Source organism: Pteropus alecto, unplaced genomic scaffold (assembly GCF_000325575.1).
Source record: "Pteropus alecto unplaced genomic scaffold, ASM32557v1 scaffold61, whole genome shotgun sequence".
NCBI lineage: Eukaryota > Metazoa > Chordata > Mammalia > Chiroptera > Pteropodidae > Pteropus > Pteropus alecto.
In genome coordinates this window covers 14,953,228-14,976,621 of record NW_006434835.1, presented here as the reverse complement: position 1 = coordinate 14,976,621, position 23,394 = coordinate 14,953,228, and the positions used below count along the sequence as shown (strand labels likewise).

Below are 23,394 nucleotides of genomic sequence, written 5' to 3'. Positions count from 1 at the left end.
CTAGAGGTGGGTGACCAGACTGGGCCAGACTTTCCAGAGCTGGCCCTCTTTGGCCTCTGGTCCTGCCGTCCCTTGACCCCACTGGTGGCTCTTTTAGCCGCTCTACTAGGGAGAAGGGAATTGGAGGGGTTAGGCCCTCAGTTCCAAAGTCTTGGAGCCTGGCTCCATCCACCCCAGGAAGGCAGAGTAGGGAGGCATTTGGGACCCTTCTTGGGAGTGAGTGTGGGGTGGACCTCTCTGGCTCTCCCTGCCTCAAGGCCACTTCCAGCCAATCAGATAAGAAGGCTGCCAGGGGAAGGGGCTGCAGGAAGGCCTGGAGCGGAGGAGAGGGGACAGCCAGGGCCCAGTGCCAACACGGCGGGGGCCGGGCCGCCCTGCTTAAGTGGACTGTGTGGCTGTTTCCTGAAACTAGAGTCAACCTGGGAAAATCCAGGCGTGGGTGGGGGGTGGGCCTGCAGGAGCTGAGGAGCTGGAATGAGCTGTGGGTGTGAGTGCAGGGGGACCGTGTGTGTGTTTGTTGACATCACTCTGTGGCATCTTGGTCCTGTGGCGGGCTGGTGTCTCTGGGTGGTGGCGCACAACCTTGTGTGTCTGTGCGTGTGATTGTGTGTCTAATCAAGACGCTGATGCTGGCGTGGTGCCAAGGTTCCCGGCTGGCGCGGAGTTGAACGCTGCCAAGGGCCTTAAAGGCACAATGGCAGTAACGTGAGGGAGGCCAGGGAGGGTGAGGTGAGGCTGAGGAGGGGTGAAGGAGGGGCTGTCCCTGCATCTGCTGCCCCTCCACAGAGCTGCCGGGGGTCAGGGGGAGAAGAGCCTTCCAGCCGCAGCCCCTGGCGCTAGAGTGGAGGACAAGCCAGGTGCCCAGAGCCAGCCCTGGCTCCTACCTCCAGGGACCTCCAGGGGCCCTGGGGCTTCCCCTCCATGCCTTGGCCGAGGTGAGCCTCACAGCCCCCGGTGAATAGGCTCCTGTGCTCACTGACACCTGGGCTCCATCTCCCTTGTGTTGTTTCCCTCACCTCTTACTCGCCAGGTTTTAATTTTTTGCGTGTAAATATTATAACTATAGCAAAGGACCTCTCAAAAATCGCTTCCCTCTTTGGAGCTTCTGAATTCTGGCTACATTGGGAGACGAGGTCTCATGTATTAGGGAGAGGTGGGATTTCTGGGGTCTGCTCCAGACTTGCAGCAAAGGCCGTGGGGACAGAGGGCCAGGGGGCCGGCTTCGGCCTGGACAGGTTCACCGTAGAAGCCTCCTTCTTGCTTTGCCGCTGGCTCTTCCTTGTGGTGACCGCTGCCAGGGAAACGGTCGGAAGCCTTCCCTGGCCCTGCTCAGGCCCATCAAAGCCTCTTTCCTCCTCAGAACCCCTGGGACTTGAAGTTGGGCTTTTCCGGAGACTCTGACCTCAGTGGGAGCCGGCTTTCAAATGCCTGTCCTGGACCTGGGTCATTCTGGAAGCTTTCCCACTTAGAAGGTGTGTGACGTGAGGCAAGCCTTGGAGCCTTTGCCCTCGGGAAAGTGAGGGTAACACTACCCATCAGGATAATCATGATAATTAAATTTATTAATCATATAGGCATATTTATGCTGGGCCCTATGCTTAGTACTCAGGAGCTGTAGAAGGAGTGGTACAAAGGGAGAGAAATGAAAAGATAAATAAGGCACAGTTCATGGTCTAGGAGGGAGACACACAGTAAACAAACAATCAGGTACAGCAGTGAGCAGTTCTATAATGAGATTGGGTGTGAACGCGTTCTGTAAACAGCCGAGGTATGCAGCGGGCTGGGGGACGCAGCAGCATGGGAGCGGACTTTACCCCCACTACTGAGGGCCAGGCCGAGACCAGCAGCCTGCCGCCCGCCCTGGGGCTTTGGGAGCTGAGGACGGGCCGAGGCTAAGGGGTCCAAAGACCAGGGCCGAGCACAGAGCCCTTCCAGGTTGGTGTGTGCGTGTGGATGTGTGTGTAAGAGAGAGACAGACATTATCCATCTTCAGAAATTCTCATTGTCCCAGACGAAACTCTGTACCCATTAACAGACTCCCACCCCCTCTGCCCCTAGTCCCTAGTAACCATTACAGAGAGATAGGCAGGTGGACTTTACGACAGTGGAGTAATGGTTACTAGGGACTAGGGGCAGAGGGGTTGGGAGTCTGTTAATGGGTACAGAGTTTCGTCTGGGACAATGAGAATTTCTGAAGATGGATAATGGTGATGGTTGTACAACAGTGTGAATGTACTTAATGTCACTGAATTGTACACTTGAAAATGGTTAAAATGGTAAATTTTAGGTTATGTGTATTTTACCTCAATATTTAAAAAAATTGTATTTTTTTTAATGGTCCTTAGAAAAAAAGGCAGTTCCTGGTCAGTGGTCCTACCCTCAGCCCAGGATTTTTCAACAACAGCATATTTTGACATTGACATTATGGGCTGAATAAAAGAATTCTTCGTCGTGGGCACCATCTTGTATTTTGTAGGTTGCTTAGCAGCATCCCTGGCCCTGACCTACAAGAAGCCAGCAGTCCGCCCCACCCCAACGTGACAACTCAAAATGTCTCAGACACATTGCCAAATGCCTTCTGGGGGCAAAACCTCCCTAGCTGTAGTCGGCAGCAGAGCAACAGAGATGGAGGAGGCAGCTGTCCCAGGGTGGAAGGGTCTTGCCTGGAAGGCAGGCAAAGGCCAACACATGCTGAGGGCCCCCAGGGAGTGGCGAGCAGGGTTTGAAGATCCAGAGCATGGCGTAGTGGGCGTGGCTAGGTGCAGTGGGCGATAGGATCAAGCTTCGCTCAAATCCGTCGCCTGCATGCAAGGGCAGAGAAGTGAGGGTGCTCACTGCTGCCATTTCCACTCTCCCACCTCCTGCCCACTCCCCTCCCCCCATCCTCCCAGATGAGAAGCAGAGGAAGTTGAAATTGTCACCTACAGCAGCTGGTGGTGCCTTCTTAAAAGGGCCAGGGGCTTCTGCTGCTACTCCTTCTCCCCATAAGCAAAACCAGTGTCTCAGGGTGTGCTGTATCTCCTTTCAAGGCAACTGTAAAAATAAAAGCAAACAAAAACAGAATTTTTAACAGTTACAGCTGACATGCAACAAAGTTGAAACTCTCTCTAAGTGTGTGAGCAGGATGTTCTCTTAACCTAATCTTTCAGAGGAAGGAAGCAATTAGAAATATTGAGCACCTGCCAGGTGTCCTACTCCATGCTGAATCTAAGCAGATAAAGCCCCTGCCTCCAAGAGGCACAGGCTAATGGTGACAGTGGAGAAGAGAGGAGGGAGCTTTGAGGAAGACATAGAGGTGGGGCAGAAGGTGCAGGCCTGGCTGGGGCAGTGTCTCCCAGTAGCTTCCAGGTGTGGATTCTGCTGTTCCTCTCACCTGAGATGCCCCTTTTAGGGAGCACCCAGCTCCTCCCCAGAGATTTGGAGAGTCACTTCAGTCCATTTGCCTGTGGACCTCCTTCTTCCCTCTTGGTAGTTTCTTATAAGTGGATTTGACCAGCCCACTTACCCTGGGCCCCAGGGGCTCAGGGTAGGTTCTTGATGGTAAGCTGTATCAAGGGTTCTAGGACAGCAGTCAGCAACTCTCCCTAATCCCAGAGCTTTTGTTGACTCAAACACATGCAGGACCAGAGAGGACAGGCAATGGAGAATGGCCTGGCTGGGAAGTAAGGGGGATGAGGACTGACAGGCTCAGGGGGATTTCGGCCCGCTGAGCTAATCTTGGAGCTGGAGCTGTGCAGAATGCTACTCCCCTTCCCGCTTATCTGCCCACCTCTGGAAGGATGGTGTGTCACTGCTTCAGACGGTGGTCCTCCAGGCCTGGCCTGGGAGGGGAGCTTGATTAGTGTGGCTTGGGACCCTGAAGTTTGCTGGGTCTCAGAGCAGGTACTCCTGGTTGTCTACGCTATGGAGCTGACAGTCAACAGGAAGTGAGTCCCAGGGTGAGAGGAGGCCGTGTGGTCCCCAGGCAGGAAGTGAATTACGGCGGAGTCGTCTCGAGCAGCTTTGTGGGGGCAGGAGCTTGAATTGTCTGTGGGGCAGCAAGTGGCTAGAGGAAAGGAGGACACGGCCATGGTAAGAGATTGGCTCTGACCTAAACTTCTTAGCCTGAGTTGGCCAGGGGGACACCACATCCACCTCCCTGGGAGTGCCACGTTTGGGGCTCTGTCCATGCCTGGTGCAGCCAGACCTGCGGGTGGCTGTGGGGGCCCAGGCATGCCCCACTCTCCAGGCCTTGAGGGGTAAGAGGATTTACACCAGGTAGGGACATTCTAGGCCAGGAAGCCCTGCCGGTTTGAATAGGGAGGTGGGAAAGACCGTCTGAGTCCTGGGCAGAGTGGGTGGGTGGGTCCCGGCACGTGGGGGTGGCAGCTGAGGAGGGAGACAGGGCCTTCTTGCCCCACTTGCATTCCTGTTTGACCTCCTGGCTCTGCTGGCTTGGACCCTCAGTGCCCGAGCCTAGTGGAGGAATTCTTGATTCCGCTGGAGGCCTCCTCTTCTTCTTGCTGCAGCCTCCCCCACCCCCAGCTGTGGGGACGGGGACGACAGACATTTGCAGCTTTCCATGAGAGGTTCTCTTCCTGGAAGAAGGCCCGCCCCAGGCCACCCCCATGCAGCCAGGCGAACAGCTTGGCAAGGGTCCTGGAGTTCTCTCTGCTAGTCCTCATGCCGCTCCGTGTACCCACAGCCTCGTCCAGGGAAGAGTCTGGTTTTGTTCTGGTTTTTATTTTTGGATTTCCCCGCCCCCGCAAGGCCCTCGTCTCTAGTTGCTACCTCTGGAGTGGTGGAGGGTGGGGGGCTCACCAGACAGCAACGGACTCAGAGTTGATGTCAGAGATCCTTGGAGCAGAAGCAGTCTTGGAGATTGCTGGGCCGTGTGGGGAAGGCCTGGGGAAACCAGTGCTCTCTCAGGTGGTCAGGGTGCGCTCGAGGGGTACAACTCTTTGGAGGGAATTTGGCCGTTTCTACTTCTCAGATGCACAGGCCCTCTACTCCAGTCAGTCCACCTCTGGGACTCCGGTCTACAGAAAATCCACAGAGCTCCAAGCGCAAGGGTTCACTGCAGCAAAAAGCAAATCAGCCCAAAGGGCCACCATTAGGGGACTGTGTGAATAATTCTGGAGCATCCACTCGATAGAGTGTTGAGCCGCTGTGACAGAATCAGACAGATTCATATGCATAGGGATGGAGAGATGGCCGCTCTGCTTATTAGGTGAAGAAGCAAGTGGCAGAAAGGTATGAGTAGACGATATGCTTTTAGAAAAAAAGTTTCTGGATCTGGATGTATGTGTGAATACATATGTATAAACATGGAACTTACACGTGATGCTAGGGGCATAGAAAAAAAGTCTAGAAAAGATACTTGCCAAACCGTAGGGAGTTGAAATAGGAGCTTAAACCTTTTGACACACTCATGTTTGTGTCGTTTGAATTTTTTTAATATATGTGTCTGACTTTTATAAGTAGGAAAAAAAAGATGTAAGAAGAAGGAAAACACCTCCGTTGGTCTAGCCTAGTCATCCCTACAGGTGGGGAGGTGCCCTCTTGGGTCGTGCCTTAGGGGAGGTCGCAGGCCAACAGAGTGTTTGCTGAGCTGATACTGCCCGGCCCTTCTTGGGGCAGGATTCTGTAGGTGGAGCCAGGGGTCAGGGTTGCTGAGGGCAGCCCGGTGCCTGTGGGTGTAGCAGAGTGCCGAGCACAGGGGACGCTTGCCTCCTCTGCCCCAAGTGGACACTTCCTTTCTTTCTGAGATGTCCCAGCCCTGCTTGCCCCCAGGTAGCCAAGGACAAAGTAGTCTCCAGGGTCTCACGACACTCACAAAGTGTGCACCCTAGAGCAAATCACGATATGTTCTGAGAGCCTCCCAGGGAGCCTGAGTGGCCCTTAAAGGCGTAATGGGTGAGAAGGAACTTTGCCCACCACGCAGTGATATTTGTGAGGGACAGTTATGATGGCTCTTGATGTGATTCTTGGAGCAAATTCAGCTCTTAGGGGACAAAGCAATATGTTTCCTTTCGGAGGGGGAACCTGGGACCATGTGTGAGGGAAAGCATACTGCACAGACTGCAAACTGCTTGCCGCCGCCTTGGCTTTCCTGGGGTCTGAGCGCCTGGGAGAACCCGTAGGGGCCAGAGCTGAGGCAAAGGGGACCTCTTTTGACCCTCACACTCCCACGGCTAGTCACTATTTGTGTCTGGACCTTGAGAGACCAAGAGGAAAGCTAGGAGGGCTCTGAAACAGAAGTCAGATCAGCCCAGGGATTACTAGGATCTTCTGATTAGAAGTGAGGGTATTGTTTTTCACAGGGGCTGCAGAAGGCTGAGAAGCCCAATGTCACCGCAGTGAGTGTGCTGCGGGTTCGGCTGGGCAGTGGAACCAGGCTGGCAAACCTGGCTGGATTCTTCTCCCATTTCCTAAGCTGGAGTCCTTAGACCCCTTGACTTCAGGGGGTCAGGCCCACGAGCCCCTCGAAACTGAGAGTGAAATCGTGAGTGTATGGACGTCACGCAAAATTGCATGAATGTTTATGTGAACACAATTTTCCAGACATAGTTCGTAACTTTCATCAGAGGAGTCAGTGACCCAAAAGAGGCCGAGGCCGCGGGTGGACCCTCTCCCATGTTTCTTTCTTCATCTTTCCAGGTGGAAAGCAGTGACACGCCGAAGGACCCTGCGGTGACCTCCAAGTCCCCATCCATGGCCCAGGACTCTGGCCCCGCAGAGCTGTTACCCAATGGGGACTTGGAGAAGCGGAGTGAGCCTCAGCCAGAGGAGGGGAGCCCTGCTGGGGGTCAGAAGGGCGGGGCCCCAGCAGAGGGAGAGGGTGCAGCCGAGACCCCACCTGAAGCCTCCAGAGCCGTGGAGAATGGCTGCTGCACCCCCAAGGATGGCCGAGGAGCCCCCGCGGAAGAGGGTGAGTCCCGGGCTCAAGGGGCAGCTTCTTGTGGGCTCGCCTGAGGGTTGGAGATGTGGGGCCTAGCCGGTCCCTGAAGGCCTGGGCTGGGCATGGTGGCTGAAGGTCTCCTTGCCCAGGCCGTGCCCTGGAGGCTACTGATTGGATGCAGCCTACACTTAAGTTTTATTTGGCTCATGTAGTGTTTTAAACATTAAAAAAAATTAGTTGCTAATACTTAAAAATCAAGACATCTCATATAAAAATCTGGAGTTTTGGCTTTTCATGAAAAAAAGCTAGATCTGGCAACAGTGGGTTTGCAGAATGCCAACGGTTTATGGACTGGGATGGAGGCTGTCCCCTTCCCCTACACCTCCACCCCCAGGCTGGTCGGGCACTTCAGTTTCCCTCCGTCCCCACCTGGCCTGCTTACTCTTCCCCAAGACCTGCGGCTCTCAGGGGTCACTGTGCTTGAAGCCCCTGGCCTGGATGCCCAAGGGCAGCAGATGCCCTTGTGGGCGTTAAAAGCCCACGGAGCTGTCCTCAGCACACCTGTCCTGAGCCCACCATGGTTTAGTTGACTGGACTCAACTTTAGTTGTGACAGATGGGGTGGGGGAGGGGCACGTGGCTGGTGCACCGCCCAGCCCAGGCCTCTTCCTCTGGGGACTTCTTGGCCTAGCCCTGGAGTCCTGGAAAGTTGCCCACTTTTCTCTTTCAGGTTAAGCCAACATTTCAGGGCCAACCGAGCTGTAAACATGTTAGTAATGAGCACAACTAGCATTTGTACAGGGCTTCACAGTTTACAAAGCACTTTCTCATACATTATCACATTTGATCCTCCCAGGGCCCTGCCAGGTTGTTTTACATATGTGCATTTTAATTTCAAAAAAGTCTTCCTTCCAAGTGTGTATGATGGAATGAGTAAATTGATTAATTGGCATAACTCATTTTGCATGGATCCAAACCTAATATTCATGCAGAATTGAGAGCATCTCCAGAAAAGAGATTTCCAAATTTTATTTAAAAATACCTTTCGTGCATTTATTATTCAACTGAAAATATTTATGATGCTCCCGCTATGTGCAAAGCGCTTTCTGGGGTACTCTGTGTTCACTGTTTTACTCCTTCAAACAATCTTCTTCAAGAGGTGTTATTATCCTCATCGTAAGGCAGAAAAAAACGGAGGCTTCATGAGATGAAGTGACTTGCTCAGCAACCCCGAGCCCATAAGTGGCAGATCCAGGGTTTATTCCATCCTAGTCTCTGGCTTCAGAGTCGAGTCGGTGGACCTTTCCTCTCTCCCCTTTTATTCTGCAGTGGAACTTGGGTGGCTTGGCCCTGAGCTGTCTAGGGCTCCTAGCCTCACCCGAGCGTCTTCTGGGATGTGTCCTGACCCTCGATGGGAGTGTTCAAGGGACCTGAGTGGAGTAAAACAGAGGAGGAAAGGGAGCAGATACTACCCGTCCTGTTAAAAAGGCCAGGCGTGCAGGAGCAGAACCTGTCAGCCTTTCCCACCCAATGTACTGGTCCCCAGGGGCAGGTCTTGGCTGACTCCCAGATTCCTGGGAGCCCACCGTCACTGGCAGCCAGCTGCTGCCCAGGGTCCGGGCAGTCCTTCCTGGCTGGCGGGATGGAGCCACAACTCCAAGGCTGCTCTTCACCCTGGAGGGTTTGCTTTCAGTTTGGGATTTTCCCGTATACATTTCTGTTTGTTCTCAGGAGCTCCTTCTTCATTCGGTCAACAGGTGTTGGTTAAACACTGCTTTGGTCTGTGCCAAAGGCTCTAGGGAAACCCTCATAAACACAAACCTGGTTCCTGCCCTCAAGGGCCTCACAGTCAGCTGGAGAGACAGACATTAATGGGAAATTCACACTGAAAAGTGTGCGATTATACACAGAGATAAGTTCTCTATGGGAAAATGAACATGATTCTATGAGGAACTATAACAGAGGAATCGGGCTGGCCTGGGCTATTACCTCTAAGCCGAAGGATGAGCCAGGGTTCACCAGGTGAGGGGGGTGTGCAGGGAGGGAGTGAGAAGAGGTGAGGGAGCAGGGTACGCAGAGACTGACAAAATTCCATAAGGCCAGAGTGGAGAGAGGAAGGGAGAAGGGTGCGAGATGAGGGGAGAGCCAGAGCAGGCTTTGAGCCTGCTCATCCAGGGAGGGACATGATGTGCTTTGCATTTTGAAAGATCACTTTGCCATCTGGAATGGGGCCAGGAGGCAGGATGAGCAGTTAGGAGCTGCTGCAGGTGTCTGTCGAGGAGAGGAGGGTGGCTCTGATGAGCAAGGTGGCAGCAGAGGTGGAGAGAGATGGACGAGTGCTGAGGACATGAGGAGAAAAGGGAACGAGGTTCAAGGGTGACTCCTGCTTTGGGTGGATCTTCCTCAGAATCTTAGTGCTGAGCATGGCAGGCAAAAACACTCCAAGTCTCCTTGATCTTCAAAATCTGGCCTCAGAGCACTCCTGTGTGGCCGCAGCAGTCCAGGCAGTAGAGATGCTAGTGGAGGTCAGAGCTGGTGGGAATCCCTGAAGGCTGCTGTGAGCTGCCCAACGCTGAGACTGGTGAGGCGTTACGTGGAGGGGCGGGCAGTGCCTACTGGAGTCTTGGCCACCGTTCTAGCAGTCAGCCATATAGAACACGTACTCAGCTGTTTGGTTCCCAGAAGGAAGGAAAATAAGGCCCCAGGGAGGAAGTGACTTGGCTATGGTCTCCTTTCACTTCCCCCCATTCTAGGTCTGTTTTCAGGGGACTCTATCTGATCTACAGTTTCCCATAGATCGAATGCCACAAAGGGTCCCCAGTAGGGAACATCTGAGGTTGTAAGAACCTCTCTCCTGGAACTCCTTTCATTAGGTCCTGTACAGGACAAATGGAGGACTTTAAGGCGGTGTTCCCGTGGCCTGGGCACCCTCCTGTGTGCACTGTAGGAGCCCCGGATCCTGACAGAACGGCCAGGAGAAAGAAGGAGGAATAGGGGAGATGATGAGTAATCAGGACAAGAGCCACCTGGACAGGCAGGTGGTGGCCTTGGGAAGGCTCTCACACTCCTAGCATTAACGCCATCATGATGCTAACAGTAACGATGGTAGAGTGCTTTTCTTTTACTGAGAGTTCTGTATCCTCACTACTCAAAATGGTTCACACAACAGCTGGCATCACCTGACAAGTTAGGAGTGCAGACTCTCAGGCCCTACCCTGGACCTGCTGAATTAGAATCTACATGATAAAGCAATCCTCATGATTTCACTGCGTATTAAAGTTTGAGAAGCCCTGCTCTTTGTGTGTCCCCTTCTTTAATCTTTGTGATCATGTGAGGAGGACTCTTTCATCTCTATTTTTCATGTGTGGAGACCAAGGGTTCAGAGAGGTTAGGTTACCTCTCCAAGATGACACAACCTGTAAAGGACCAGGAGCTGCTCTCTCCTCAGACTGAGCACCCAGTACTGGGCTAATGGCTGCCCTCTCGGGCATCCTGACCTCGGCCCTGTCATTGAGATTTAGGTTCATTTCAAAGGGATTTTTGGGAGGCCCCCACTGAGTATAGTCTCAGACCAACAGATGTTAGAGGCACCCTGGCCGCCGCTGTCTCCAGGACCTGAGAGCCCTAGGGTCATGTCCAAGCCTGTCAGGGCCACCCTGGGGGGGCACACAGGCATCTGGCCCAGCCTGTGACCTGGGTCTGGGCCAGGAGCAGATGGCCTGCAGAGGGAGTGTTGAGAGAGCAGCTGACCCTCCTCCACTCAGGACAAATGCAGCAATCTGAGGCAGCTTGGTTTGTTGCTTTGCTTGCCCAAGTGTGTGTGCGATATCACTCAAGTGAGCATGCGCGCAGTCTGACAGCTAGAAAATTCCAGAAAGACGGCAGTTAGAAACTACACAGAGAAAAGTAATTCCATTTGGAGGCTCATGGGGGCCAGGGAATGGGAAAAGGGGAACGTCAAGGTGGTGCAGTATAAAGTGAGCTGTCTTCTCAGTTCTGGTAAGTCGCTCCAATTCCCGAGCCTCAGTTTCCCCATCGGCAAAATCTAAGGGCTGGGGGAATACTCCATCATCCTAACAATTTCTTTCAGCGCTGATTTTCTTTCATTCAAATGAATGAATTATTTCCCATAGATCAATGCCACGGACAAATGCGTCAGACAGCCCCTGGTAGGGAATGTTTGAGGTCCTAAGGACCTCCAGGTGCAGCCTGATCTGAGGGCGGGCGCCCCCTTCTGGCAGCGCAAAGCCTCGTCGGGCAGAACTTGTAGGTCGGAGAGGAGCTGGGGATCCGGGAGGGGTAGGGAGGGGTAGGGAGGCCCCTGGCTGGTGGAAGGAGGAGCCCGGCTCTAGGAGGCCGGAGAAAAATTTGAGGAGCTGGCAGTGGTGAGAGGAGAGGGCCTATAGGAAACACGGATGAAGAGGCTGAGAAAGTCCTGGCGAGAACATACCTTGAAAGAACTGTCTGTACAAAGCGTCAGCGAATACACGTGCGCGCACCCCACGCGACGGACTCACGCGCTTCCTCTCCCGCGCCCCACCGCAGCCAGCTCGGCCCGGCGGGTGTGGCATGACACACGTGCAGTGCCTGGTGTCCAGGCATCCAGGGTGCCCCCACAGGGCTTGCCTTGCCTCTCCCTCTCCCAGGGCTCCAGGTCTCTGTAACCCAGAACCGCCTTGGTCCGTGCCTGGGACAGACGCGTGCAGACGCAGACGAGAGCCCCAGGTCTTCTTTCGTGAGAGGGAGGGACCAAAACATCCTCTGGGCGCTGAGGATTCAGAGGCCTTTAGTGTTGTGGCTGGTTTCCGCTTCTGGGCCAGGAGATGAAGTAGGGGCTGTTTTTTCCGTTTTTGGCTCTTTGTGACCCCCTCCGCTGCTCCCCTCCCCCAGCCTTAGTGACCTTCCTGCTTTGGGCCCAAGCTCAATACTCTTGGCTTCAGAGAAGGGAATTCAGGGGCCCAGGTAGGAGGGAGGGCTCCCTCTCCCAGCCCTCCTGTGTTAAGCTCAGGAAGGCATAATTAACCCAACCCCACAGCCAGGGCCGGCCCGCTGCAGGTTGTGCTGGGCCTGGGACGGGCATCTGAGAGAAGAGGACCCTGAGGGTAGGAGGCAGGAGTGTTCTGGAGGAATATGGCAGCCCTCCCGCCTGGGGCCAGGAGAAGGACTGGGAGAGGATAAGGGTCTCCTAAAGACAGCGCTGCTGGGGCTTCTGCCCCCCGAAGGAGCCTTTCCTTCCAGGAACCGGAATCCCAGCCAGGTGAGGACTTTCAGGGAGGAGGAGCAGGGAACTGCCGCCTTAGGGAAGGGGAGCAAAACTCACGTTGGTTGAGCACCTATTATATGCCAAGCCCCATTCTAGGCACTTAATGTTCCCAATAACCCGAAGATTGTAGAAGGGTTATCTATGGGATTCGGTGAGGACACAGGCTGGGAGAGGTTACAGAGGTCACATGAAGGCAGCTGGAATCCAGGTCTTCTAGAATAAAGGCTGGGCTCAGGAACCTGGGAATGGGGTGGGGAATAGGGTACAGAGGCAGACATTAATAAGAAGCACAATATTGAGAACTGCAGGAAGACCTTAGAAATCATCTCTAGCATCTTTATTTTCCAGAGGAGGAAACAGTCCCATAGAGGTGAAGTCTTGCTGCAGTCGCCCTGTTCCTCTCCCCACCCTCCAGGGCCCACACGTGGAAGGAGATGCTCCATTCCAGGGCCAGGGGAAGCTGTGTAGTCTGGCCCCTCCTCTGGGAAGGGAGCTCTGTTGACTGGGAGGAACCGAGTGGGGCAATTTCTAGATGACCCCTTCTGTGTGCCTGAGACAGTCAATGGGCCAGAACCACAGCCCTGGCTTTTCTGTCGTCCAGATGTGGGCCTCCAACCCTGCCCAGTCCCTTCTCTGCTCTGGCCGTGCCCTGAGTCCTTGGAGCCAGCATGGTGCCTGGCACATGGTGGGCCATCAGGTTTGACATATGAACAACTAATTGGTTGGAGAACCCCTGTCCCCATGGCAGGGAACTCAGGAACGAGGTGGGGCCTCCGAGCCACTCCCGTAACTCTGCGACAGTCCCCTTTGTTCTTCCCTCTCCACAGGCAAAGAACAGAAGGAGACCAACATCGAGTCCATGAAAATGGAGGCAAGTGTTTTCCTCAACCCCCAGGGGCTCTGTGGATCCTGATTCTAGGAGAAGAAAGTCACCGCTCTGACCAGCCGTGGCGAGTGTGTGTGAGGGGAGCTTGAGGTGGCCCCTGTCCCCTTCTTTATACATCCCTCTGTGAGGAGGAGAGGAAGTGGGTGTGGAGGTTGGAAGTCCCCCAAGGCAGCCATCTGGTCCCACTCCGAGACCAAGCACCTCCCCTCCTGGTTTCTGTCCATGTCACCCCCACCCCAATGGCTCACTTCCCCAGCCCAGACAGGGGCTTGCTCAGCACGTGCAGGGATGACCAGGGGTCAGAGCTCCTGGGCTCCAGTTGAGGTGGGCGCCTCCTCAGTTTCCCCTCCAGGAGGAACACACCCTGCAGTGGGACTGCCAGTGCCCATCTTAATGCCGGTCTCTCTGTCGTCTCTGTCCTAGGGCTCCCGGGGCCGGCTTCGGGGTGGCTTGGGCTGGGAGTCCAGCCTCCGCCAGCGGCCCATGCCGCGGCTCACCTTCCAGGCGGGGGACCCCTACTACATCAGCAAGCGCAAGCGGGACGAGTGGCTGGCACGCTGGAAAAGGGAGGTGAGGTGCCTTCTGGCCTGGGCCCCAGCCAGTCCCACGGTATTGGAAGACCAGAAGTTAGCTTCAGCCACCCCCTGAGGCTGTCGTCAGGCCCTGGCCGAGCCTAAGTTTCCCATTCAGGTTAACCTCTCATACTGCTAATCCCCAGGCAGTGACTGGTTCCTTTGTTCTTCCAACAAATAGTTATTGAACACTTCCCGTGTATCAGGCAGTATACTAGGCTCTGTGCATCTATGATTCTTGTCCTCATGGAGTTGATATCCTGATGGGGGACAATGTCCGAAAACAAGTAAACGGGCTGAAATAGAGGATAAGAGAGGCCTGCTCTGGGTGGGGTGGTCAGGAGAGGCTTCTCGAAGGAAGTGGCATTTAAGTTGAGTCCTGAAGGAATGGAAGAGCTGGCTGTGAGATGCAGGTGAGAGAGAATGTTCTAGGTGGAGGAAACAGCGCAAGCAAGGCCCTGACTTGTTTGGCGAAATGAAAGACCAGTATGCTCAGAGTAAAATGAGCAAGGGAGAAAGTCGGGCCAGACAAGCCTGAGAGATAAGAAGGGTCCAATCACACAGGGCCTCGCAAGTCCTGGCCAAAAGCTGGTTTAATTCTGAGTACGCTGGGAAGCCATTGAAGGGTTCCGTACAGAGGAATGAGTTGATGTAGATTAAAGGGGCAGCAGTGGAGACGGAGGACAGATGCAGGATATATGCTGATAGAATCAGTAGGGTTTGCTGATGGATGAGAGGGGTAGAGAAGGGGAGGGAACACAAGGCTCAAAGAAGACCCCCAAAACACCCAGTGATGGTTGTGTCGTTTTCTTGGATGGGGAAGACTAGTGAGGAACAACAGATTTGGGATGTGTGGGAATCGAGAGTTCCAGCTGGGATGCTCTGAAGTGCCTGGAACCCGGATGGAGGGAGGTGTGGGCTGCTAACACAGAGGTGGGAGGGGCATCTAGAGCAGAACCTGTGGAAACTGATGAGCTCACCTGGAGGGTGGGGACAGAGACTAAGTCCTGGGACTGCATCCACAGGAACCCCAATATTTAAGGGCTTTGTAGAGAGGAAGGGTGGCAGGCAGCAGGGACTGAGAGGGGGCCTAGGAGGAAGCCAAGGGAAGACGAGTGGGGTCTCAGAGAGAAGGAGGTTTTCTGATGAGAGTTGTCTGGCTGCCCAGCCCTGTGGAAGCTGAATTTGTTGAGACGTACCCATTGCATCCGACTAAGTGGAGGTAGCTGGTGACTTTTCTAAGAGAAGCTTCTGTGGGGGTCGTGAGGTGGGTGGGAGCCAACCCCTGCGGGGTGGAGGGGGGCACCAGCAGCGAGAGGAAGGCGTGCAGTGGAGACCGAAAATCCAAGGGAAGATGGGTCCACCCAAGCAGGACTGGCGGGGCTGCTCCGCAGTCAGAATTCTGGGGAGAAGGCACGTTGACCTGCCTGCACCAGGAAGGGAGCGGAAATGCAGTGAATTTCCACCACCTGGGGCACTTCACTCTCACTCTCACTAGTCTTTACCCCAGGCCTGCAGAGGAAGGCAGTATCCTGTTACATGGTGTGAGAGTTCACTCTAGAGAAAGTTCAAAACGAGGTGGGGATTTGGCAACTTGATTGTTTCCAGTTCCTCCTGGATCCAGGAAGGCAGAGATTATGCTCCTAGAAGAGCTTGGAAAAGGGGCAGCCAGTCCAGGTCTGGAGAAGAGAGGGACTTGACCTTGAGCGTTAAGTGTGGTCTTTGGGATGGAAATTGAGAACTGGGACTATTCTTTCCACCTAGTCAATGGCCCCATTCCTGGACCCCTGGAACCAGGGGTGGGGCTTCGCTTTTTAATCCCTTGTTATGCATGGTGCTTTCTCTGCCCTCCCGTAGCCCTGGGGGCAGAGGCTTAGACTTAATAACTTTTAGACCTGCAAGAGCTTCTAGAAATTCTGTGATCCTCAAACCCTGCCCCCTTGAAGAAGCAGTATGGAGGCCTGTCCTCACTTGCAATGAAAAAGGAGATCTTTTCTCAACTTGCGGGGAAAATTAAGATGATAGATACATTCTCTCATTTTAAGTTTTTTACTAAAATTTAAAAAGACTCATGAACCTCTTGGACACCCACAGAAGTAGAAAGAGTAGTATAATGAACCCCCATGAACATATCATGGGGCTTCAACATTCATCAGAAGCTTTTCTAGAAGAATCTTAAACCTTTGGTATTTGCTTCCCCACCCCCAACCAATCTAGGTAACCAATGAGTATTAACAGAAAAACTTGAGTTGATTTAATTTAAAATATTTTACTAGGAAGACCAGGTGCTGTAGGCGTAAAAAAAATAAAAAATAAAGGATTGTAAGCTGACAAGGTCCTTGCAATCTGTGAGGTCAACCGATGTTGCCTCACCTAAAAAACTTTAAATAAGTAAAAAATTAAAATTAAAATATTTTAGGTATGTGCAACTTGAGATGTACAGACCTACAAACAAAATATGTTTTCTGCTAGTAAAATCGTTCCTTTTTCATATGATATAACCAAAGATGTCTGTAAAGAATTCCATGGCTTGCAGTGCAAGTATTAGAACTGTTGATCCCCTCATTTTCAGACGAGGGGTCTGGGACTGCAGGGTTGTGCGCTGGCCACAAGCTCACGCAGCGCACAGGGAATGGGCTGGAATGCGATTAGAACTCAGGCTTCCTACTGCCGCGTGGGGCCTGGTCCCAAAGACCACACTTACCCCTCTGGGGCTCTGCCGGGTGGCTAGGGGAGGGGTAGCTGCAGGTAACAAAGATATTTGCGAAACAGAGGTACCTTTCAAGATTCCCAAGTCCCCCTCACACTAAAGAGTTTTAACTGTGGCCATCAGGCCTGTTTTCTAGGTGACTTACCAAGGGTAAAGAAATTCTTCCTTCACAATCTCGTCTTGGTTCTCTGGCATTTGACCCTTTCTTCTGAGATTTTTTCCCCATTTCTTCCAACTGCAGCCTCCTCTGTCTCTCAACTGCGGCACCCCCAGATCTCTGCTCCCACTTTCTGCCTGTATTGATCCCCTTACCACTTCTGTGCTCTCTTAGATCCTATGACCTGCCCTCCTCCCCAAAATGGCGTCTCCCCTCCTCCTGTTTCTCAGGCTTTGTCCCTTGAAGGTCCAGCCAGCATTCCCTGACCTTGGCATGAGACATCTGCTTTTTAAAAATTCCTGCAAGACACCATTATTGAGCTGACACCTGGAAGCCTAGGGGACTCTTAGTTGTCCCGGGATAGGCTGAGGGCTTGGGGTACCTCAGGAAGAGCACCACCCCAAGGGGTCATCCACACACCAGCAAGAGGTGGCTTTTGGCTTTTGAAGGATGAACTGAAGTTAGGGAAGGGGGAGGAAGGGCATTGCGGGAAGATGTGTACAGCATGTGCATCGGTTCCAAGGCAGAACACAGATGGCATGGCCTTCTCAGGAATGGAAGTTCGTGGAGGCGGAGCACAGGGAATAGGGGGCTGAGAGCAGCAGGAAGGTGGCTGGGCAGTTAGGTGAGGCCAAGGCAGGGTCCGAGGGCTTGTGTGCCCTGCTATGGGGCTCCCGCCAGACCCTGGTCTGCGCCCGCCTCTTTCCTGGTCCACACCCCCCACCTGTGGGGCTGCCTTCCTCCAAAACTTCCTCAGTTTAATTTCCTTTTCCCATGATCACCCTTGTCAGTCAGTCCACAGTTACTGAGGGAGGCCTATTCTTTACTTTTGTGTCTATCCGAGATAACCTACCTCCCCAGGCTTTCCTACCTCCCCACCCCCAAAAATGTAAGACTTAGAATGTCACAAAACAGAGGGATCTAGACTTCAAGTGGTGAACGAACACACAATTGAGTATGCAGATGTCATAGAATGGTACACTGAAAATTTATATTTTATTAACCAACGTCACCCCAACATATTCAATTTTTAAAAAAGAATATCACAAAATGAATGAAATTTAAAGTCAGCGAATGAGGAAAATGGAGCATTTCTCCCTTCCCGGAGGCAGAAGTGGGAATTCCTGCTAGAGCTGGGAAGCTGTTGTCTTCCCTGCCCCAGCTCCTGTTCTCTGCACCTCCTTACTAATCCTTTTAAAGATTAAGCTCTGCTTTAATCATGACCGGGTCCTGCTGTAAAACCTACAGTGGATCCCTGTCTCCTCCTGTATCATGTCAGAAATCCCCTGGCTGTTTCCCAAGGCTGCAACCTTCACTGTGACCATGATCGCCCCTCTCCACTTCACTTCCATTTTCTAATACGAGGGACCAGCCTCCCCTTTTTACTTGTCGTGCTCCTTCCTTTCACCTCACTCTTGTTCATGCTCTGCTTTTCCCTATCCATTCTTCAGGCTTGAGGCCAAGAGCTGTTGCCTCCTCCAGGAAGCTCTTCAGGATTTCTCTAGCCTGCACTGACCTCTTCCCTTCTCTGTACCCCTGTAGCCCTTATCGATAATATTATTGGATTTAGCACTCAGTTTCATAGAGTATGTTCCACTATTTTTTATGGGTTAATCATGTCTTCTTCCACTGTGTCCAACCTGGTATGGAGCAGAGAGAACAGGCTCAATGAATACCTGTTGGTTGGCTAAGCAGTTGGGAGGTTGGCGAATGTGGGACCCCTTCTCAGGGAGCTCAGCCCTTGGATTTCCACCTTGAGGGCCCGAGCCCTTGGCTCCCGGGAGTGCCAACAGGTGTACCTGGAGGAAAACATAGGGCCAGGGGACCTGTGTAGGCAGGCTCCCATGGGTGACGTGGTGCCCTGACCCTTTTCTACCCTGTGCTCCTGCTGTTCCCACTGGGCCTCCTCTGTGCCCGAGTGAGGAGAGGCTCAAGGCGCAGGTGAGGCAACTGCCCCTCCCTAAGGAAGGCAAGTCCTGGGCTCCTCTTTCTACTAATGAGCAGAACAAAAAGACCCAAGGGAGTTCTTTGGGTCTGGCAAGGGCTCCTCACAGGTGTTCCTTCATTGGTCCTCGACCCTGTGAGGCAAAGGGGTGCAGCTGGAGCGGTTACCCAGCCACAGGGCCTCCCTGTGAGGCAAAGGGGTGCAGCTGGAACGGTTACCCAGCCACAGGGCCTGCAGACTGCATTTGCGTCACGGCAGTTTTTAGACTCAGCTATAGCCCGGTGATGTTATGGCGCTCTCGGTAATCTCTTCATCCCAACCAGATTCTAAATTACTTTGGGGCAAGGATACCATGTCTTGCTGATCTAGATCTGGTGTCTTTGCTGGTTCCCAGCCTGAAGAGAGGGACTCATACATCCTTACACTTATTAGATGCTTAATGCATATTAAATAGCGATGATAACAAATACTCTGTGGTCCAAATATCATAGTCTCTTCTCCCCTTCCCTCCCCCCGCAAACACTATCCCGCCTTCCCTCCCTGCAGGCTGCCCAGCAGTTAACAATGCTTCACATTCCTGAAGAGAAGGGTGCCTTTGGAGGTGAGTGCAATGCTGACTCAGCCTCCTAACCACACCTTAGGCATCACTAAAACTGCCCAGGCTCAGGTCCCTCCAGCTAGTGTGGCTAGACTTGGCTGTACTCTGCTCTCCCAGCTGTGTCTATCTCCATGAGAGCAGCACTCACCAGTTTGTTTTCTGCCTCTACCCACCGGGCAGGCACTCTGAGCACTTCTGCCCCCAAGGCTGGCATTCGAAGGACTAGGTAAAGGTTTACTGAATGAATAAATAACTCTAATCTCAGAGTTTTGGGGGTTAATAAGGTAATACATAACATTTAAAGTTTCTAGTACAGGGCTAGCATGTGATAGGATCTCAATTATTTTTTAAAAAATGATTTTAAATTATATAAGTTTTACACAGATAACATTCTTATTGTAAAAACCCCTCCTCCCTCTTTTTAATTCCTCCACCAGAGGTACTGATGCTATCAGTTTGGTGTATATACGACACTTCTTTTTTTCCTATCCATCCACGTGTGTGTGTAAATATGTAATTTTGCTTCACGGTTGCGCTTTTTTTTTTTTTTTTAAATTTTCTTTTTTTATTTAAGTGGAACCATACCATAGTTTCATTTACAGCTTGGTTCTTCATTTACAGTGATCTGGGCGACCTAGCCACTTAATGACTGTTATATTCCGCCATATGGATTACTGTGATTTTATTTGGTGGGCATTTGTGTTGTTTACAGTATTTTACAGCATAAGCATTACAGCAGTGAACATCCTTGGTCTTGCCTCTTTGTGCATCTGTGTTTCTCTAGAAAGAGACATGCTGGGTTGAAGGGAACGTGTATTTTGCATTTCATAAAATCTGCCAAATTGCCCTCCAAAAAGGGCAGCGCCAATTTATGCTCCCATAAACGAGATGAGAAGACTCCCACCTTTGCCAACATCAATATTTTGCTAATCTAATGGGTGGGAAAACGGTATCTTGTTATGATTTTAATTGGCATTTCCCAGATAATAAGTGAGGTTGGACATCTTTTCATATGTTTATGGGCCATTTGCGCTGCTGCTTCTGTGAGCTGAGCAAATGTTGCTTCTTCTTGCTTTATAACCCACAGTCTCAACAGACTGTGCTTCCTGACTGCCCTGGGAAGGACAGCCTGTGAATGTCCAGAGGGTCATCGCCTGCTGCGCCGTATTCTATTTAATAAGCCATCACTATGTACCTACTAAGTAGGGGGCATTAGCTGGGGGCTTTGTGAACGGATGAATTAAGTGTGATCTCCTGGGCTTTGGTACAGGAGACATGAGAAACAGCAACCCAAAGTAGGCAATTAAAGACTAAAACCAAATTATTTGCAAAGGATATATGTAACGGTTTGGGGGTATTCAGACCAGCAGACATTTACCATATATAAACTAATGAAAACCTGAACCTTTGCAGGGTGGCCTCAAAAATAACATCAGCCTTCAAAGAGATGATGTCATTTGGAGCAGGCATGACAAGTATACTTTGCCAAAGGCTAAACACCTTTTAAAGATACTCCTGTGACAGCCCGTAATCAGTAGTGACTTCCAGGGCTGCTGGCCTTTCAGGTAGGCTGTGAAATTGTCATCACAGAGGCTCCGTATTGTCTCTTAAGTGAATGGGCTGTTTGCACACTGGAGTGTTCACTTTATCTGGGAGCAGAGAGAAAAAGCTCTTAGAACAGCCCCCACTTTTTAGTGGTAAGAAAGCAAGCGTTGGGGAGGGAGGGCCATAGTAGCCTGCCTAGGGTCTGGCAGCTTGCCACAGCAAAGCTGGAACTAAGCCAAAGGGGAAGGACTTTACTGAGCACCTACTGCAAACCAGACGCTGTGCCAAGAGCACTAACTTTCACCGCTATCTTTAAACAATGATAAAGTTAATTCGTGTTTTGGGGCCCAAGAAATAGAGGCCACCCCAGTGGCCTGGCCCATGTCACAAATCCCAGCCTAAGTCAGCCCACACGCACGGGAAACACCTGTAAAGGAAGCTTAAAATACACCAATCACCATGCTCCAACTCAGCTTTGGCTAGCTTACCTTACTCTAGAAAATAAGACCTGCTAGCCTTATAAGGAAGTCCCTGACGTCCCGGCCAACCCTGCCCTGTGTCCACACGGCCTCCTCTAATGCTCTGTAAAACTCACTCTTGCCCGAAATCCCTTGGGAAGAATGTTCCACTGCTTGTGAGGCATGTACTACCCCCAATCCATGGACTGTTCTCCCTTGAATAAAGACCATCAAACTCATTCCTAAATTGTATTATTTTTCTCATTTGACAGAGATATGATCCACAATTACTATAAGAACTATTTTTATCCCCATTGAACTATTAGGAAACTAAGATTCCCCTAGGTAAGTAGGTAAGAGCCACCTGGATATTCTTGTGGAGAGGTTGCTGGGGCAAAGCTGGGCTCCAGATCTCACGCTTCTTCTGTTTTGCACCCAAATGACTCAACTAGAACGGAGTCTTCCTGGTTTTCAGTCTTGGCTTCTCCTGAAGTATGGGGTTAGAAGGAAGGGATGGAGCTGGCCCAGCTGTCCAGCCAGCTGCCTCCTCTCCCCACCTCAGCCGCTGCAGGTGTTCAGGCCACTCCATCTTTGCCAGGTTTGGGGGCCTTTAAAGCCCTCAGGACTGGTCCCCTCGTCACACTCATTTGGTCCTGAGCCCTTGCCCTTGGATTGCTGTTTTCTCGTGATCGTAGGTCTGACACTGTGAGACTGGATTAAAAGAATGCTGGAAGGAGGTTCGGGGGCCTGGGTTCGGGTCTCAGCTTCTGCCCTCGATCAACCTGAGGAGGCCTTTCTCCTTGCTGCACGTTAGTTTCCTCATTTGTAATGTGACAAACATAGACTAGATGACCCCAGAAATTCACGAATTTCATAATTTGGGGGTGGGGGAGGACTGTTGTATCCTATACCACCTTGTGCATAAATTCTAAGTTAAATATTTGAGTGAATCATCTGACCTCGCATATATGCCTCTCCTAGAGGCACAAACATAAAGCATCCTGATAAGACTTCTTAAAAAAACAAACAAAAAAAGCTTTCATCGAATTCACATTCGGTGCTGGAGTGTAGCGTTCCTTTCCTCTTTGCCACCGTCCCCATTTCCTCCGCGGCAGTTTCATGCCTGGATCAGAAAGGTGGAACACGATGCTCATCTTTAGACAGTAGGCCTCAGCCTGAGGGAAGGGCTTGAATTCACACTAAAGAAGGCGGTGTCGCAAAGTGCGCCCACCCTCTGACACACACAGCTTCCTGCAGCATTGCCTCAGCTCAGGAATCCACATCCCTGCTTCTGGCTTTGGTCACCATCTGCCTAGATCCACCCCTTACTGCTCCTTCCCCCCACCTCCCCCTCCATTAATCACACATTCATTCATTCATTATTTCAGAGTTGTCGAACCTTCGCTGAGCAAATCCTGTGGGCTCAGGGTTTAAGATAACACCAAAAGTGTCTGGGTACCTACTCATTACAACATTTTCTAGACACTAAAGAAACAAGCTTAAAGTCAGAATCCCACCATGGAGCCACTGCCTAGTCCTGCCCCAGGACTTCGGGAAGGCTTGCCGAAGAGACATCGAGCAGGCCTCCCCGCTTCCCCCGGAACAGGAGCTTGCCTGACAGAGACAGTGGGGAAGGGCCTTGAGTGGGATCCTCAGGTAGGCGGCCCAAGAAATCTGGGAGTTTGGAGTCTAGAGTGTCTCAAGATTTCTTGCATATTTAGTTCAACTTTTAGAAGCATTCTCATAGCACTTTCTAAGAGGCGGACAATGGAAAAGATTTAACGGCGATGTTTTCTCTGCTTCATTTTGAAGACCAGACCGTTTGTGGAGGAGGCCCCTGGGATGGTCAAACATGGGGTGGTCGGCTGGACTCTGTGACTCTTTTAAGGAGCCGATACACTAGATGCAGGAGTTAACAGACTTGAATTCAGTACTTACAGAATATACACAGCACTGTGCTGTTGCTGGAGGACACACTTGGACACGGTGCCAGAGGCTCACCCTGCCTAGTGGAGGAGGGGATGTGTGCAGTGTCCACCGTAACAGCCTCTTTGTCAGGTGGAGCATGGGGCTCCTTCTGTGCTTCTGTCACCGAGAGTCTGGTGAGCACAAAGGAGGGCCAGAGAATTTCTGAGGACTCCCGGAGAGCTTCCTAGAGGAGGCGTCCTTTGAGAATTCCAATAGGGATACATGAGGAAGGCGTTTCAAGGAAAGGAACCACTGAGGACAAAGAGAAGGAGGCATGAAACCTCTGGGTGGTTTAGGGAACAGCAAGAGATCTGGTAACTAGGGCATGGGGCTTGGGGAGGAAGTGTAGAAAGAGATAAAGCTACGAAGGAGGATGGTCAGATCCTCAAAGGCCTTCCTGTCAGTGAGAAGTT

The 23,394-nt window shown here is 52.0% G+C and overlaps 1 protein-coding gene across 3 annotated transcripts in view; it reads left to right on the top strand.

Moving 5' to 3' along the window:
• DNMT3A (DNA methyltransferase 3 alpha) overlaps window positions 1-23,394 on the top strand; it is a 112,728-nt gene that overhangs the window by 58,548 nt on the left and 30,786 nt on the right. For all 3 annotated transcript variants that reach the window (XM_015588190.2, XM_015588189.2, XM_015588191.2), the window contains exons 4-6: window positions 6,640-6,910; window positions 12,970-13,013; window positions 13,452-13,598. In XM_015588190.2, coding sequence (XP_015443676.1) covers window positions 6,640-6,910; window positions 12,970-13,013; window positions 13,452-13,598 — 462 coding nt within the window. The remainder of the gene's footprint in view (window positions 1-6,639; window positions 6,911-12,969; window positions 13,014-13,451; window positions 13,599-23,394) is intronic.